Source organism: Pinus tabuliformis, chromosome 7 (assembly GCF_031772625.1).
Source record: "Pinus tabuliformis cultivar Carrire ecotype Pingquan chromosome 7, CPIR1, whole genome shotgun sequence".
In the NCBI taxonomy this organism is placed as follows: Eukaryota; Viridiplantae; Streptophyta; class Pinopsida; order Pinales; family Pinaceae; genus Pinus; species Pinus tabuliformis.
In genome coordinates this window covers 892,427,404-892,446,054 of record NC_142293.1, presented here as the reverse complement: position 1 = coordinate 892,446,054, position 18,651 = coordinate 892,427,404, and the positions used below count along the sequence as shown (strand labels likewise).

Genomic DNA, 18,651 nt, shown 5'->3' with positions numbered 1-18,651 from the left:
TTTTAGTTGGGACCTCGGAAAACAATGTGTCGCTAGATAAGATTATGTTGTTTCACCACTAGGTTTGTGTCCAAACAATGAAATATCGATCCCGTGGCATGGAAGCCCAGTCAAAAAATAAATGTCATCTGCATCTATGGTGAGCCTTTGGTCTCCAATCTGAAAGAATTGTTCTTCGACATTCCAAGATCTCACCAACCATGTCAACAAATCCAGCTGAGCTTTCATTCCTAGAATCATAAAAAAATTGTACAAACCATAATTTCTCAAAGCTTGTAATGTTGTTGGGTCATTCAAAGCCTCTACATCTTCAGCTTCATGTTCTCTCTCTCTCCATTCCATTTTTGCACTTCAAAAGCCTAAAAACAACAATGGAGATTCATTAGAAAAGAATGTGAAATGTTTTGCAAAACATTTCGAGCGTTTTTTATTATTTTTCCAAAAACCTCGGCGCCTTGTGTGGCCCCCTGTTAGAGACAAAGCAGATTTCCACAGTTCCCTTCAGGAAAACTCCGCAAATCACATTTTCCAGCAATGCAAAAATAGTCAGGTTGCGCAGTCCTGATGAGGAGGAACCACGCACACCAAGGGCTAAATTATAATTGATAAAGACCCCTAAAAAATACTAAATCGCCAGTGAAATGAAAAATAAAAGCTACGAAAATGAAAAAGATGGAATGATCTCTTACCTGGAGAAAATAGTTCGTGAAATGGTCCAATGGTTTGATCACAATCCCCTTCTAATGTTTCGAGTGAAAATGCACTTTCAAAAGCTCTCAATAGTAAAAACACAAATGGTAAAAGAAATTTTTACTTTTTGAAATTTTATAAGCAAATTAGGCCTATTAAAATAATATTTTTTGCTTTTATCTTTTAAAAAATCAAATTTTTAATGTTTTTACTATTTTTTTAGCAATTATGTTGATTGTTTGAGTTTGAATGTGTAGTGCACAAGTTTAATTACGAAAATAGATCATTTTCGCGATGAGTAAATGTTTACACTTTTTTGGCTCTTAAAATTACGAAAAAGAAAAATACTAGAGTTACCTTTAAGCTCTTTTATGACTTTCTAAACATGAAAAAATTGTTGAGTATGCTTGTTTGTTTCAAACTCATTACAAAAGAAATAAAAAATCTACTTGATATAAGTTTACCCATTTTACGGATCATGTGGACTATTTACGAAAAAGGCATACTTTGACTATCATGGTCAAAAGAGTTATCCCCTGCATCATTTTACCCTCTTTCGGGCTTGAGAGACTAAATTTACAAAAAAATGATATTTCAAAGTTTACTTATGTTTTTCTCCTGGCTCCCTAAAAATGAAAAACACTGAGCTTTACTTTCTCCAGGGCCGTTAAAAATTTATGATGAAAGCACTGTATGAGTTTTCTTTTCGTGTCTTTTTCAAACTCTTTAAATATGAAAACGACATCGAGTTACCCCTTCGTTGGACTCATTAATTATGACGAGACCGAACCACTCCTTCCAAGGGTTTGTTAAAAATACTCTGAATGACTCATCTAAAGGATGAGCTTACAGAACAAGCATATGTTATCCCCCTCAAGCTTGCACAAAAATAAAGAGATACTTGCCAGTGATGGTGGGGGAAATTGGAAAGAAACATTTGTTTTTATATTGTAAAAGGTAGTATGTCGCTCTCAAACATGACACTTCATCATCTTTGTGTCTGGGTTGGGAAATCCATTTGCATCTTAATTGATCATACCCCATTGAAAGTCTTTAGTTGGTTTTGGGCATTATTTTTTAGTCAAATGCAGCTAAGTCAAAATGTCATGTCGTTGATATGTTCAAGAGAAGTTCAATCCTGATGATGAACCACAGATGATGGTTCGAAACGTCAATGCATAAAAACAATAAAATGCGATGGATCCGGAAGATACAACCACACATAATGCAGATCGCAGAAGTCTCAAATCCATTAAAATTACCTTGCAATTCATAGCCTTCAATCGCGTCAGCGATCCCTGAGTGAGTCCTAAATCACTCTAAATTTGTTCTTCAAAACTTAACATGATTTTGATGTCATATGCCCTCTTGCGACATATCACTTCCTATCGACTTCAGCGCATTATCTAGAAAGTTGATTTAAAAACCTCATTTAGTACCTTGGAGCCTGCATGTCTTAATGGCAGGTTTCTCGCTTTCGACGATATGTTCTCATCATTGACCTTCGATCAAATGATTCTGAAGTGTTCGACTTCAAAACATTTAATCACACTTCATAGATTGTACTGGGGTGCCTTGAGAACCATTGTCATTATTAGTGGTTTCTCTCACACATGTTAACGGTTCACATCATTGACTGGTAATGAGGTGGTTTCTACCATGTTAGACTTCGAAACATTTCACTCACATGGATAGATGCATACTATGGATCGATGGAGATGAAGACCAAGAGTCTGCATCTAGTTTCATTCATCTAGGTTGCGTGGAGTTTTAAATATTCATGATTGAAAATATGGATCCATATTTGATCGTTGCGTCCATATTGTGTCTACTATTGACATGGATCTTTGTATATTTCCATATTGATTCTTTGAGATATTTTTTCTCTGAGTATGGGAATGCCTACCTCAGTGATGATTATATGAAAATATTGTATTTTAACCCTTCATTGTTTGTTTCAGGGCTCCAACCATGGTCTCTAATCCGAACTTTGACATGATAAAGCGCTTCAGTGCTCAAGCATCTTTTATGACTTTGCACTTTAGGGGTTAATCTGTTACACACAATTTTGTCACCATTAGGCAAATGACCACCAATCCAGAGCTTTCGTTATCTAATTCAGTGTTCCAAGCATTCCCTTGCAATGTTAGAAGTAAAACAATCCCAAAGACAACAAGAATTTTGGATTACATGGTCCAAAAACCCACTTTTTAGCGCTTGCGTGGTTCCCTAGCCAGATTCTACGTAGACATAGATTTTACCATTGTGGTAAGTGAAAAATTGTGCTCTGTCTTCCACTATGAACTGTGCAAATAACTTAACGTAAGTAAAATTAAAAAGTGATTTCTAGAAGCTTTGTTGAAGGAATATTTCCCAACTGAAAGCTTCGAACTTCTACATACTTGGGCCTCATCCCTCTGTTAGTGGAGAAAACTTCCTCCCTTTCTGGAACCCTAATCCCTCATTTTGAAGATCTCATCCCTTGAGAAGAGGATCTCAATCCTCCTCCTCTTGGCTTATAAATTCAACATAGACAACTTCATCCCTTTCTGGAACCCTAATCCCTCATTTTGAAGATCTCATCCCTTGAGAAGAGGATCTCAATCCTCCTCCTCTTGGCTTATAAATTCAACATAGACCAGAGGGCTAAGGGGGACTTCTGAATGTAAACTTATGTTATTGGAATAAGGTTGGAAAGCTTGTCATCTAAGGAGAGGATTGGAGACCATTGGGAAGAGGCATACATCATCAAGGTCAAGGTTGTAATGCTTCGTTTTGTTCAATATTTAATACAAGCATTGTTCTTTCCTACTAGCATTTGTTCCAATGCTCTTTGCAAAACTGCTTGATCCTTTGCATAGTTTATAATTGAATAATGATTTAATTTTGTAATTTGTGTTATATTGTGATTTCTATTCATGGTGTGTTTTACCTTCATCTACTTTGTGCTCATGCAGATCTTCCTTTGAAGCAGCAAGGAAAGACTTTGAAAACATCATAAGGACTTCCACAATCATTTCGTAGAAAAGGTGAGAGGCTCTTACATACATCACACTTCATTCTTTAGTTATGAATTAAGGAAAGGTAGCAATCATTTCTCTGTTTGTTACTAGATATTGTATGAGTCTAAGGAGATCTTGTTTGCAAGAGTGATTTGTTAGCCATAACACTATGTGTCAATGCAATAGGCAAATCACACGTCTCTACCTCAACGATACATATGCTCTCCGTTAAACCTCCCTACTTGTCGTTGCTCTCCGTTAAACCTCCCTACTTGTCGTTCTTTACCAGAATCTTCACCACAAAGTTTCAAGACCAAGGTCTAAGGAAAGAAAAGCGCTCAAAAAGACCACAAAACTAGTGACTCATATTATTTCAATAGAACACATTATCCTGGCACCATTGTTGAACAAATCATTAAAGAACAAATATAAAGAGAGCACTTATAATATTATAGAATTCAAAAACAAATAAATAATAAACAATACAGCAATACACTAGTATTGAAATCTCAATTCTATATCTTCATTATTCATTAAAAAAGTACATATAAATACAATAATAATACATTTATATTCAATTTCTAAATTTTTTTAAATTCTAATAACTAACCTCCATAACACAAACTAACCCAAATCTTAACTAACCCAAATCTTAATGACAACCCAATCTTAATGACAAGATTACATGTCTAACAAATCCATAAGATTAAATTCATCATGTACTTTTTCCCACTTTCTATTATATTTAGAACCAATAAATAAATAATAATATTTCATTTTTTACATAATCATAAATTATAAATATAAATAAATGCAGGATACATGACTGCTCTGACATTTTATGCAAATTCCATGGATTTAATAAATTAAATCTTTACGTTACTCCATACGAAATGAATACACTTCACTCATACTTAATAATTGAATACACCATTCTGCAATCACCAGAATTCCAGGCCATCCTTACCGAGACTTCATGTTTCATTGATAGCGATCAATAAATATACGTGGTAATCGTTGAGTTCTTCTCAATATTACAGTTTAAGCTGGTGATAACTAAATGATTTTTTTCAGCTGGTCACAACTAAATGGAATTTTCGTGATTGAATGGATCTTAATACATCGCAGTAAATCGACTGTAAATTAAAATAAGTTGTTATCTTTACGTTTCTGATCATGGAGTCTAACGCTCGACAAATAGTTTCTGTGAAGCTTCCATTGAATAGCTGGGGTTGACTACAGAATTCGCAGTCATTATGAAACAGATAAAAAGGAGAATGTCGTGAAATTTGTAGGAGTTATTCTGCAACAACTGGAGCATAATATTCAGAACAAAACATTTCTGAGTGAAAATTCTATTGTTATTTAATGGACACCCAAGCACAAAAAAAAGGTCTGAAATAAGCTGTTTGAGCTCACCACATTCTTCCATGAAAGCATAAACAAGCACACTACTATTTGAGCATTTCAAATCGATCTCGCTTGAGTCATATTTGATGGTATTAACTAATTCATTATTTGATGATTAGGTTTTAGTTTGCAGGTTGTCAACCCATGCCAGTAACTATTGCTGCAACTCCTGTACCGAGAGTTCAGCACCATTAGTCATGTTTATGAAAGCTGATGAAATAGTATTACATAAGAGTTTCAGTAAGTAAATTCTATTAAGAAATGCAGCACCATAGCTGGTGAAATAGCATTAGATAAGAATTTCAGTAAGGAAATTTTATTAAGAAATGCAGCACCATTAGTCATGTTGAAGAAAGCTGGTGAAATTGCATTAGATAAGAACTTCAGTAAGGAAATTTCATTAAGAAATGTAACACCATTAGTCATGTTTAAGAAAGCTGGTGAAATAGTATCAGATAAGAGTTTCCATAAGTAAATTCTATTAAGAAATGTGGCACCATTAGTCATGTTTAAGAAAGCTGCTGAAATAGTATTAGATAAGAGTCTCAGCAAGTAAATTATATTAAGAAATGTAGAATCATTAATCATGTTTAAGAAATCTGGTGAAATAGTTTTAGATAAGAGTTTCAGCAAATAAATTCTATTAAAAAATGCAGCACCATTAATCATGTTTAAGAAAGCTGGTGAAATAGTATTAGATAAGACATTCAGTAAGTAAATTTCTTATGGAATTCAGTTGATTGATAAGAGAATGACACAACTGCTGAACAAGAAGTCGCACAATATTTTTGTGAAGAAAACCATATTGTACAATAGATGACTGCAAACATAAACTATTCATAGCTGATTGCACCAGTTGCCCTAGTCTTCCCAGCTTAAGCCTGCTACACAAAATTTAAAATTCTCTATACATTTTTTTTGGTCATAAAACAACATAAAATTCAAATCTTCAGAGCTCCAAAACTCATTACATTCACAGTTACTTTGTGTCCTGTACACTGTCATGATCATAATCAAGCAAACTGAGCGTCTGTCTGGGTGGCATAATATTCTTCTTTCTGAATGCCAAGTTGAGGTCGATTGGATGCACGTACTTGCAGTTGGGGCAGGAAGGAAAAGCCTTATAAAACATGACAAACATGTGGCACTGTGCACAGGCTACTGCAATCATCTCTCCACTATTTTCATCAAAGAGATCAGACAAGTTCCTTCTTCCTGCAACTTCTTCCTTCTGCTGCTGCTTCCATGTCTGACCGTTTTCTGGAAGATTCATTTGCAGGTCCAACTGCATGGACTGAGAGCCAGCAACTGCAGTCTTTTCTCTTGGATCATGCCAAGTCTTAGTTTGTGTGGCTGAATTGTAATAATATATTTGCCCTGTCTGCAATCATTGATTAATTCAACAACAACAACCAAAACAAATACCCATCAATGACATAGAGTCACAATTTGTATTCAAGGCAAAACTAAAAAAACACCATCAATGACATGGAATCACAATTTGTATTCAGGGAAAAACTAAAAGATGAAAACAAACCTGAAGGTCTAAACATTGCTGCCATTCTGGAGGCAGGGGAGACTCAACGTGAAGCTCAATTCCAATACCCGAGGGTTTCAGTTTCTGTCCACCGACACCAATCTCATCACCATGTTTAGAATTGCCTGAATTCCAACACCATTTTCTCTTCCTGGACACCTCCTCAAACATTTTTAAGATCCTACCTTTTACTGAATTCAGAAAACCTACAGGGTTTCAAGGGATCTAGGGTTTCAGAGGATCTAGGGTTTCAAAAAAACGATCGCAGGCAATTCTAAGAAAAAGATTCATGGGAATTCTCAGCGAGTCTAATTATATACAGAAACAATGGTGGATGTTGAGTTATATATTAACTCTAGGAGGAGACATCTGGACTAAATCTCATCGAACACTGCACAGTCTCTCATAAATTTGGGAGTGGAGATTTAAAGCCTTGGAAGTTTCCCTGCAGATTAATTTGAATATACGGTTAATTCATTATGTTGCATAGGTTCCAAGTGGTGGAAACAAAATGCAGAGTCGCTTAGGGTACAAATGTATGGTATTTGCATTGGTTAGGGTCTTAATTGAAGGGTGTTGAAGCCATTGAGAGCATGTAAGAGGAATGAACGTGGCAGGATCCTAAGAGATATCGTAGGTAAGCACTGACTGCTAAGCCCCTCTTTTCTTTACTCCTCTGCTTCCCTGCATTTACGCACCCTCCATAAAGGCCCTCAATCAATGCCTACCTTCAACACTTTTCAATTCCATTTATACAGCATTTAAGCTGCCCTTTAATGCTTATTTCTTCGTGGCGTGGGCTACCTAGGGTCTGTTATCAGTGCCCAATAAAATGCCAACTGCTTTCAGTTAACCCATTAAATCGATTTCTAGCCTAGGCTGTAATTCTTTGCGTGTGTGAGAGTTGCAACTTGCCCTTATCTGCCCCCCATAAATTGCAGTCAGGGTTTTATTGAGGGTTTGGCTTTGCTTTTTATTACAGCTTGTCAAGTTATACTAGATTGGCTATGACAAAGAAAAAGAGAGAGTAAATTATGTCATATCACACCACCGATACCTGTCCTTCTGTACATCAATTCTCCGAATTCCAATTTTCTATATAACTCCAGCAATTTATTACAGAGAAAAAAAAAAACAGTGAATTGCTTCACATGAATCCATGCAGGGGTTAGGGTATGCGTGTTTCTGTTTGCCATGTTAATGAACTGTTCCAGTTTTAATTGCTGGAGAAAAAATCCGTTGGTAACAGCAACCATGAATGACATGCAAAATTAAAATTCAAAGTGAACTAAACATAAAGCATCCTAAACTAGCAGCAATAGCAATAAATCCACCTCTGTCAATTACCTGCAAAGCAATTTATTTATGTTTAAGATCATTAATGACATTGTATAACACATCAGTGGACAAAAACATTAACAATATCCCAAGGATTGAATTTCACAGAAATTGTACTAGTTTAAAATTAATTGAGCAAGACTCATGCAGCTTAGAATTCCACATAAAATAATCAATACTGTTGAAAACGGCTCCTATATAATTAAACCATGTATGAAACCCTGCAAATATGTGTACAAGAACCTCATGGAGCACACTGTAGATTGCAGCAATCTCCTTCGATGCGTAGGAGAGTAAAACTCAGAATGTACTATTTTTGCTTTTAAAAGTTTGGTGACTGAGAATAACAACCAGAAGGAAATCTTTATTGTACTTTCTGAACGTTGATGGTTCATAACGTAAGGTGACATGAACTTCGATATCGGCGTTTAATAGCATTTATATCTTCACCGCCCATACAACTCACCAGTGATTTATAACATCATTTTAAGGCAATCAGTGATTTACAACATTTTTTTATTTTACAAGAGTACTGTTAATGTTAATGGAGGACAGGAAAAAATATGTTTATTATTGCAGTATACAATATCATCTTTTATTTTACAAGAGTACTGTTGATGGAGGTCAGGGAAAAATATGTTTATTGTTGCAGTATATAATTGTACATTTGATAGAATGCAGAAATTTGTGTTTATTATTGCAGTGAAAAAACAACTTACAATAAATATGTTTAGATTATTTTTGTAAAGATATATTTTAAATTATATTTTTATTGCCATATAAGAGATTAACTGAATCCATTGGATTTTTTTTAAATATCTTGTCCAACCAAATATGAGATAAATCATAGATTGCAATAGGATTGGCATTGGAAAACTTATATTAAAATGCAGTGATTTGTAAAGACGAACTTATATTTAAAATTTTAAATACTTGTGTAGTGATATAAATTAAATTAATATTAAATATTTATATATATTAAAAATATATAATTAATATTTAAAATTTAAAAAAAAATTAAGTTATAATTTTATTTTAAATTATTATTAATTATGGAAAAAATTAAAAATTATATATATATATATATATATAATTTAAATACTTATAGTTGTTTTTTTATAAAAATATAGAACATGTATATATTATTTATATAATATATATGATTTTTATATGTCTAAGTAGAACAAGGCTATTTGAATAAATAAGCCTTGTTCCTATTTTGGTATATATGGTCATTATACCAATAAGTGTTTGTTTCACTCGCATAAATGTGTCACGCATGGGAAGTAATGGACCAACCACGTTCAACATTGACTTGACCCCCTTCTTTGCAATTGGTTATGCTTGGGAATCCATTTCCTACTCAATGGTACATGGCCACCAATGACGGCCAAACTATTCCTCTTGCTCCAGTGTCCAATCAACATGGGAATACAATATACCAAATGATAATGTTGGATTATGCCAACCTTAACCTTTCCACTTGGTCATGTCAATTTGTTCCTCCACCTAAGACTCAACTGACTCCATCCAAAGAGTCCCCTTTGTCACCTAGTGGAACCCTACATATTCATTAACCATTGGTTGAGACACCAACTAGAATTTCCAAGGGTCCATTATGTCAAAATGCACCAAATCCCCATAATTTGGTTTCTCATAATTACAGCATTGTAGATGACTTGGCATAGTCTTTTGCTACCATGTCAGGTTTGGAGGTACTCCATACATGTCCTCCACAATCAAAGAATCTACCATTTTCTTTGGGAACTATGGATGCCTCTAATGGTCAGATGATCATATTTGATGTTAATAAAGAAAACACTACATGCGTCCCCCCATCTGCAACTTTCCAAATACTAATGTTAATCAAGATTGCCATTATCCAACATTGCACTGTCAACAAAGGTGCATCTACATTTTTTATGTTAACCCAAGTTTGGGAAAATCTTGGATCACCTGACTTTATACCATCTACAATCACATTAAGAGCATATGAAGGTTTCCCCTCATAGCTTGAAGGGTTATACCAATATTGTCCCATTGAGGTTTCCAACAAACAAGTCTTGCTAGAAGTGGATGTTATTAATGCCACTCTAGACTATAATTCCCTCTTAGGTCGTAGCTTCATGTATGCCATAAAAGTGGTATACACTATGAGCTTCCCTTATTAGAGGAATATTTTCACAATAAATCAACTCTTGTACTATGATCCTATGACTCAGGTGAATCTTGAGTATGCCATTTCCTTTATGATTAGGAACTAGGCTATCCCTTCATTATCATAAATCATCTCAAGGGTCTACAAAGACTCCACATTTCTTGGGACTTATTATGGCCCATTGCCAGTATTCAACTCACTAAGATCCTCTCAAGTGTGCATGGTGTCTTAGAGGCGCAAGTCCTCCTTCTCATAACTAGTTGTTAAACAATCTTAATTCACAACTTCAACATATGTGACTGGGGGAGCCCCACTGGTCATTACCCATTTGGCTAGATACCTTTCCTATTCACACTACCAATGGTGGTTAGTAAACCAGTATAGCCATGTTGAAATTACTAAATATCACTTGAGGATTCCAGTTTAGTACTTGGATCCTCCAATTCCTATATTTCCCTCTCAACTACAAGCTTTTTTGGCCTTGACACTTGTTCAAGCTATTCCTATAGTCCCATCAACTTCTTTAGTTCATGTGCAACCCTAGCCTAAGTCCACTCATGTTGGGAAAGCAGTTGCAAAGGGGGGTAAGGATAAGAAGAGTCTGGGAACTAACAAGAAAGATCATATTATGGCCACCCAAACCACTACACCTAAGCTGCAAGTTCCTTGTGCTTTATGTGATCTTCATGACCATGCTGACAACAATTGTACTTCTCTTCTTGAGCTCAAGGAATTATTAAATTAGATGAAATAGAACTAGGCCCTTCCATTCTAGTGGTGCATTCCACACTTCTTGACTTGTCCAAGTGTAAAAAATATTTACACATAAATTATCCTTGCACTTTCTGCAATACTTACAATCATTACTCTCATTGTTGCCCCAAATTTCCACACTTCCATGATACACTTGTTGTGTGATAGTTACAAGTTGTTCATAGTGGAATCTCTACTGCTCTAATTGCAAACCTGTGTGCACTCTTAGATTAGGGTAGGGACCTACTCAATCTATCCTTGATATTGGTCTCCATGATATGGAAATGGTTAAGAAACCATACACATCCTTTACATTTCATCAACCATAGGATCAATATCTTCATACTCCACTTTTGCATTTGATTGCAAACATCGAAGCATGCCTTCTATGTCCCATGTCTCTTCATTCTCGATGTCATTGGAACTTCAATCTAGTATCTACTTATGTAGATGTCACAAATGTGAACCATGTTTCTCATTCACATAGGGCAACGATTCAAGATTCACTTCACCATATGTTTTGTCTAGCAATGTCAACTCTAGTATCATTATTCCTCCCTATCATGAAGAACTTCTAGAGTCCCATACCACTCTATATCACCTTAGAATGATCCACTTGATCATTCCTACTTATTTTATTAGTAATCTAGTGCCTCCAATTGTTGTGTTGTTGAATCACATTCTCATTTAGATAAGAATTAGTTCACTACATCCCAAGCTACTCCTTGGGATGGTGACACTTCTTTGTGAACCTAAAAGTTCAGTTCCTTCGACTCACATATGTAGTACCAACATAGATTGGAAATTCACCATTGCCTTTCTCCCACTACATTATTGCTTCAATATCTATTTTGTATTCATTACAATAAATTGGTGACGACCACATTATTTCCTTTCAAAAAATTACATCCCTTATGCATATGTGTATGACCACCAAATAGTACATGCCCTTAGCATGTTATATACATAAATATTAGGAAACATCATTCCAACCTTTGCATATCTAATTAGCCCTTGCCCCACACCCCCCATCATCATCTACTAGGGGGTAGTATGTCATGCTTGGGTCATGATGGCCCCTTTGACCACTTTCCTAATTAATCATTCATGCTTGGCCTAGGCCCCAATGGTTTAAGTAAGCTATTTCATCCTCTTAACCACAAGGTAGTCTTCCTACTAGCCTCTATAGTGAGTTATCTACACATTTCATATAGTTGATGATCAATACCATATATTGAGATATTCTACTCTGTATTATGGCATACTTACCATCTAGTCCCTATATTTTATGTGATGAGGGAAAGTTGACTCTAGACCTCTCTAGTAGTTGATTGCCTCATCATTTCTTGCCTTGATTTGTCATTAGGAAACATTTTTCGAAGAAGAATTAAGGCTCTTTTCTTTGGCCCCTTTAGCCATGTTTAAACCAATCCACAGAACTTGACACATAAGGAAAGGAAAACTACCTAAAAGTTGCAAATCCAAATTCCACAAATTGGTTTGTTTGCAACATGTTCACTAAGATAATTTAGAGCCTCCTCTCCTCCTCCAACCTCTGCTCCACCAAGTGCAAAAATGACTTGGAATTGGAGGGGAATCCCTTTTATGGAAAATCCAAAAATTTTCTCTTAGACACTTTGGGCTCATCCAAACTTTGATTGGCGAATTTTCAGCACCAATAGAATGCTCTTTTCAAGCCCTCAAATGTGTTTTCATTAGTTTTCACATCTTTGATACTTCACTTAGAAGCCATTTTTTCCATGAAGTGCTAAATCTCTTTTCAAATAGAATTTCTACTTTATTTGTCTTGCTTAATAGAATTTCTACTTTACTTGTCTTGCCTACTTGGCCATGCCATATTTTCCTTGCACCTTTTGACTCATGTGTGGAAAATAGTCATGAGTAGTGCATCATTTCTCATGTAAATAAGGTCTCCTTTAAGACCATTCCTTGGAATTTCTTGATATTCTATGGGAATATACATGTCTTCTTGAATATATAGGCTGGATGGTATAACAACTCCATTCAAACATTGATTTGAAGAAAAAATATGTTCACCGCTAAGAAAAAGCAAGCTAGTTATTGAAATATTGTTTTTGAGGGGAAAAATAATGTTGATTTCTCACTTATACTAAGAAAATAACGGTGGGGGGTCAATATAAGACAATCTTTGCTTATTTAAACATTCAATTCCCATAAGAAGATAATATCTTAAGCAATTCATGAAACAAAACATCAACACTGGGAGAAAAACCACAAAACATCTTTATATAATAGTTCTTTATAGGCACCAACCCATTGTTATGAAAATTTGTACACACCAACCTATAAGAAGCACCAATCCCCTCAACTTCACAAATGTATAGGCACCGGCCTACTAGAGACAACAATCCCCCCAACTTCAAGAATTTATAGGCACCGACCTACTAGAGACGCCAATCCCCTTTGCCGCTAGTGTTTATAGCCACCAACCTAATGGAGACATCAATCCCCTATGTTATCATCTATGTAATGTTGAGAAATAAAGGTGCAACTAGGTTAGGTGATATCTCTTACTTTGATAACTGCTTGTGATATATTTTTACTTAACTTGATTAACTTCTTCCTTTTCTTAATTATATTTAATGTTCTTTTCATCAAACAACTACCAAACCATAAAGAATAATAATACAATATAACACAAGATATAGGCGATCATCCAGGGCCAAAATCTCTCCAACTGAGAGGAAAACCCACAAGAATTCTTCTCTTCTTATAGACCTTAAATTGGCGAATTCCAAGACCTATGAACCTTAACCAAGATCCCTCCAAGACCAATTCAAACCCTTCCTTGATGAGTGTTCCTCCAACAATTTCATCCTCACCAATTTCTACAATTTCGATCCCCAACAAATTATTCTACAACTTTGACCTCCCAACAAATACTTCTACAACCTCAACCCAACAGTTTCTTCTGGAACTTCGAGCCAACAGTTTCTTCTAGAACTTTGACCCAATAGTTTCATGTGGAACTTCGACCCAATAGTTTCTTCCTAGTGCTTTGACTTGCCTAGTAACTGTAGAAACCCTAACACAAGAGAGAGAGAGAGGCCCAAAAACTTTGATCTTGCTCTTCTTCTTCTTTTTTTCGTTTTTTCCCAGCTTCTATCTTGAGGAGATCGAACTTGCTTGAGTGTATCTCCAAATGAGGTCGAATTCCTTCTTATATATAGGCTTTCCAGGGGTACGAATTACTATCTTTAGGATGACTTGTCCCTTCATGTAGGTCAACTTGTTGCTACTTGTTTGACAAGGTCTTGGAGGGTCTTTGACTCTATTTTTGTCTCAAATAAATTTTCGTCACAATATGTAACATGCCCAAAAGGGTCTTTCATACATGACAATGACTCATTTGACTTGTAGACTCAATGACAAGCCCTAGAAGCACTCAATGGGTGATTGACCTAAAAATAAATTTCCCTTGAGCATGAAACCCATTCCTCAAGAATAACAATAATAAATTTATTTTTTCTAATTACATCAAATACACAAAATCGTGATTACATATGTCATTATGAATACCAAACCTAGTTACATATTTCAACACGTCCTCTTAACTAGGGAGGTATTCATAATTCATACAAGGTATTTGGACATTCTCAATTTGAAGAATTCTAATAAGAAGAATCGAATTGGTAACTCGTCTTTTTGTATCATACCAACCAACATTATCACATAGAAAGGCCTTGACTAACAAATCTATCTCTCCACAATATCAGAGCATAATGTTGGCAAGAACAATGACTAACAAACACCATCATCATTGTCTCTCAAGGAACATACCCCTCCCGGGTGTTCACAGAGTATGTCCTTCTAGGACTATTCTTAACTTGGATTCCTAGTCCTCAAAGAATATCGGTCCTCTTCGACTACTCTTATCTTGGATGCCCTACCACATCCTCAAAGAGTATCGATTGTCAAATGCTTACCCAATCCTCCATTATTTCTTCACAATATGAAGACAAGAATGATGTGTCTCACTCTCCCTCTCAATTATGGAAGATATACCCATTCCTATAAAAGGAATGTACCCAAGATCCCTCTTATCTAGGGACTTATTTAAGCTCCCTCTTAACTAGGGACTTGCTTTCAACAACTTTTGGCTCTAGGTGGAGATCTTGGTACTCTTGGCTGCTTGTGGGGTTCCTTCTTTCAATGTCATGAAGTTTATTTTTTTCATTATGGAGTCTTCACTAGTCGTAGGGCATCAACCATCCATCACTTTCCTTCACGAAGCATATCAGTGATGTCATCCTTCCCTTCATCGAAAGGTGATCTTCTAATCCACATCTGACTTTTCTTTATATTTCTACCTCTTTCAGGTCATGTTTCTTTTAGGATCTTCCATCCAACCACATGAGTGGTCGTTGTAGGTGACATCTACAATCCTCTTTCGATAGCCTTGTATAACCCATCCAAATGTTGTTAAAAAATGATCATCAAATCACAGTCACTTTCTTTTGTGATGGCCTTTCATCATGACATCTTGCTTGCTCGCAACATCAACATTCTACACATTCATAAACACATCTCCAAGACTTCATATGTCAAGGGTCTCTTTTCTTTACAATCCTTGTCATGGTTGTTCTCTATGGAGATGTCATGATCAATTCTTCTAGTCATTGCATGTTGACTTCCCTTTTCTTACGTGACCATAGTTGCATCTTTCACGATCTCTTTTTTCTTTCTTCACATATTGCTTCCTAGGAACTCGTAGTTCCTTACATCTTTTTCAACTACCTCATATTCGATATGAGGACATATTATGTTGATTTCATCTTGCCAATATGTGAATCATGCATCCTTTTTATGGTAGCGATCCCTTTTTATTTGACCATGCTCATGAGGTAGAGAATTTATCCATGCAACAATATGATGACATGACTTATTCTGTCAAATATATACATACCTCTTTTCTCCTTTAGTCATCTAGAATTTCTACAGTAGCTTTCTTTTCTTGATTAAAGGTAATTCAACCATCTTGAAATGTTGTTCTCCTTTGTCACCATACCATCATCCTTCTAAACATTGTATCCTGCACAGGTGGAATGATCCTTGAGACACTTTCTTCTTCCAAGTAGAGGTGAACCTTCTAATGAAGATTCCATTGGAAGATCTTGATTATCCTCATTCGAAAAATTCTCCTTCCATGATGATGATGTATGATGAATTCATTCTATCATGCTAGATGAATTTCCTTCAACCATATATACTACTTATGCTTTCAATGAGGTTACCAAGATGTACTTCATTTATATGATGACTGCTACATCCATGTAGACTTCTACTTCAAATATTATTTCAAGCTTCTCTAATGATATCAGCAACTCTTGCTTCAACGATATGCTTCTAGTATGATGCCATATTCTACTAAGATGAATCTAGTTATAATGCTTCTCATCTTGACTGCCATGGTGGAGGTCTTTTCACCTCCTACTTCTCCTTGCTATGCATTGGAGAAACCCTAATAGTGAAGATCTATCCCTTCGGATTTCTTCTCATCATGTTCTTCCACTTCTTCGCTGATATGAGCTTCATTTATTTCTTTCCTCTTGTTTTCCTTCTTGAATTTCAGATAATCTCTCTTGAAATGCCCATATTATTTACAACCATAACATTGAATCTTCGACATATCCTTCTTTTTATTTTTCTGAGAACCAAACTTTCCTTTTCTCTTAGCCATGACAACAAATGCTTTAACTTGTTCACCTGGTCCCACATCGCTCTTTTCTTTTAACCTAGTTTATTCATTCTTACATAATGATCGAAGTTCACTGAATGGGGTTGCTTCCTTCTTTCCATAGATACTTGATACAGAGTTTCCCCATTCATCAGGTAGTGTATTGAGCACAACGGTGGTCATCTCTTTATCAGACATTATTTCTCCCAATTCTTGTAGTTGGTCTCGTATTTATGATACCCTCATGAAGTATGAAGCTATTCCTTCTTCCTTTGGTGTCTTCATATTGTATAGCTCGGTTCTTAAATATATGACTTCTCCAGCGGTGTTTACGGAGAATAATTCTATTAATTTCTCGAAGATTTCTTTTGATGTTTCCAACTTTGCAACATAAGGTATGAGGGGATCCTTAATGGATTCTATAATGATCCTTTGAGCCCTTATTTCCCCTTTCATATACTTGTCTAGGGATTGAACTTCTTCTTTTGGAGGTTTAGTGATTGAACCCTTAACATGTCCAATGACTTCATTTTCTATGAGGATCAAATTTGTCCTCTTCTTCCATGCAAGAAAGTTTGATGACCCAACCAATTTGTTGCTCTCCTTGAAAAATGAAGTCATTTTAACACACACACACACACACATATATATACTTACTAGTGAAGATACTCCTTGATGACAATATCTTCAAATTAATTCCTTCTTGATTTTGATGAAGATGTAGGTAATAGAAGATGACTTCCTTCAAAATTGATCCTTGGCTCAAAGAGAGGGAGATCACCTTGATTCGTGATAATGATGGCAGTGCCTCTTCATGCTTCCTCAGATGATAGTGTAGAGTGAGATGGCCTTCCCAAGGTACTTCAAATGTAGGGTCTTTCTGTGATTGAGTGAATGTCGGGTCTTTAAGGTCTTATTTCTTTTGAATATTGTAAGTTTCCCAAGAATGCTTTAATTGAGAAACCCTTTCTTTGAATGAGCTAGGGTTTTGAGGTCTTCTTTGATGCTCATTAATTTTTTTGGCCCTTAGGTATCCCTCCTTGATGATTCGATGTCCTCTTTGATGTCTTGAACTTTCTTGATACTCCTTTTGGTGATCCTTATTCAAGCTGCCTTTCCTTCTATTATCACCTTAGCTCTGATACCATATTTAGAAATCTAGGTGCAATTACGTTAGGCGATTTCTCTTACTTAGATAATTGCTTGTGATGCATTTTTACCTAACTTGATTAACTTCTTCCTTTTATTAATTATATTCAATGTTATTTTCATCAAACAATACCAAACCATAAATAACCTCAATACAAGAGGACACAAGATAAAGGCAATCAATGAGGGCCAAAACCTCTCCAACTGAGAGGAAAATCCACAAGAATTATTCTCTTCTTATAGACCTTCAATTGATGAATTCCAAGACATATGACCCTTGACCAAGACCCCTCCAAGACCAGGTCAAACCTTTCTTTGATGAGTGTTCTTTCCAGCAACTTTGCCCTCAGCAACTTCTACATGAATTTCGATCCCCAACAAATTGTCCTACAACTTCAACCTCCCAACAGATTCTCCTGCAATCTCAACCCAATAGTTTCTTCTGAAACTTCGACCCAACAGTTTCTTCTGGAACTTCGACCCAACAGTTTCTCCTAGAACTTTGACCCAACAGTTTCTTCTGGAGCTTCAACTAGTAGTTTCTTCCTAACACTTTGACTTGCCCGGTAACTGTAGAAACCCTAACACAAGAGAGAGAGAGAGAGAGAGAGAGAGAGAGAGAGGCCCAAAAATTTTGATCTTGCTCATATTCTTCTTTTTCGTCTTTTTCTAGCTTCTATCTTGAGGAGATAGAACTTGCTTGAGTGTATCTCCAAATGAGTTTGAATTCCTTCTTATATATAGGCTTTTCAGGGGTATGAATTGTTATCTTTAGGCCGACTTAGCCCTTCATGTAGGTCGACTTGTTGCTACTTGTTTGACAAGGTATTGTAGTGTCTTTGACTCTATTTTTTACTCAAATAATTTTTTCTTACAATATGTAACATGTCCAAAA

General features: G+C 35.7%; 1 protein-coding gene across 1 annotated transcript; it reads right to left on the bottom strand.

Annotated features, from left to right (window-relative positions):
• Positions 1-5,866: 5,866 nt before the first annotated feature.
• LOC149250471 (uncharacterized) lies at positions 5,867-7,176 on the bottom strand. The gene is made up of 2 exons (XM_089456442.1): positions 6,640-7,176; positions 5,867-6,483 (listed from the first exon to the last, which is right to left on the bottom strand). Exons 1-2 carry the CDS (start codon positions 6,808-6,810, stop codon positions 6,082-6,084), a joined length of 573 nt encoding a protein of 190 aa, XP_089312568.1. The 5' UTR covers positions 6,811-7,176; the 3' UTR covers positions 5,867-6,081.
• Between the last annotated feature and the right edge of the window lie 11,475 nt (positions 7,177-18,651).

Excerpts from the sequence above, each read along its gene's own strand:
- LOC149250471 (XM_089456442.1), bottom strand. The coding sequence starts at position 6,810 with ATGTTTGAGGAGGTGTCCAGGAAGAGAAAATGGTGTTGGAATTCAGGC. Across the intron at positions 6,484-6,639 it reads AGCAATGTTTAGACCTTCAG|ACAGGGCAAATATATTATTA; the intron begins GTTTGTTTTCAT and ends CAATGATTGCAG.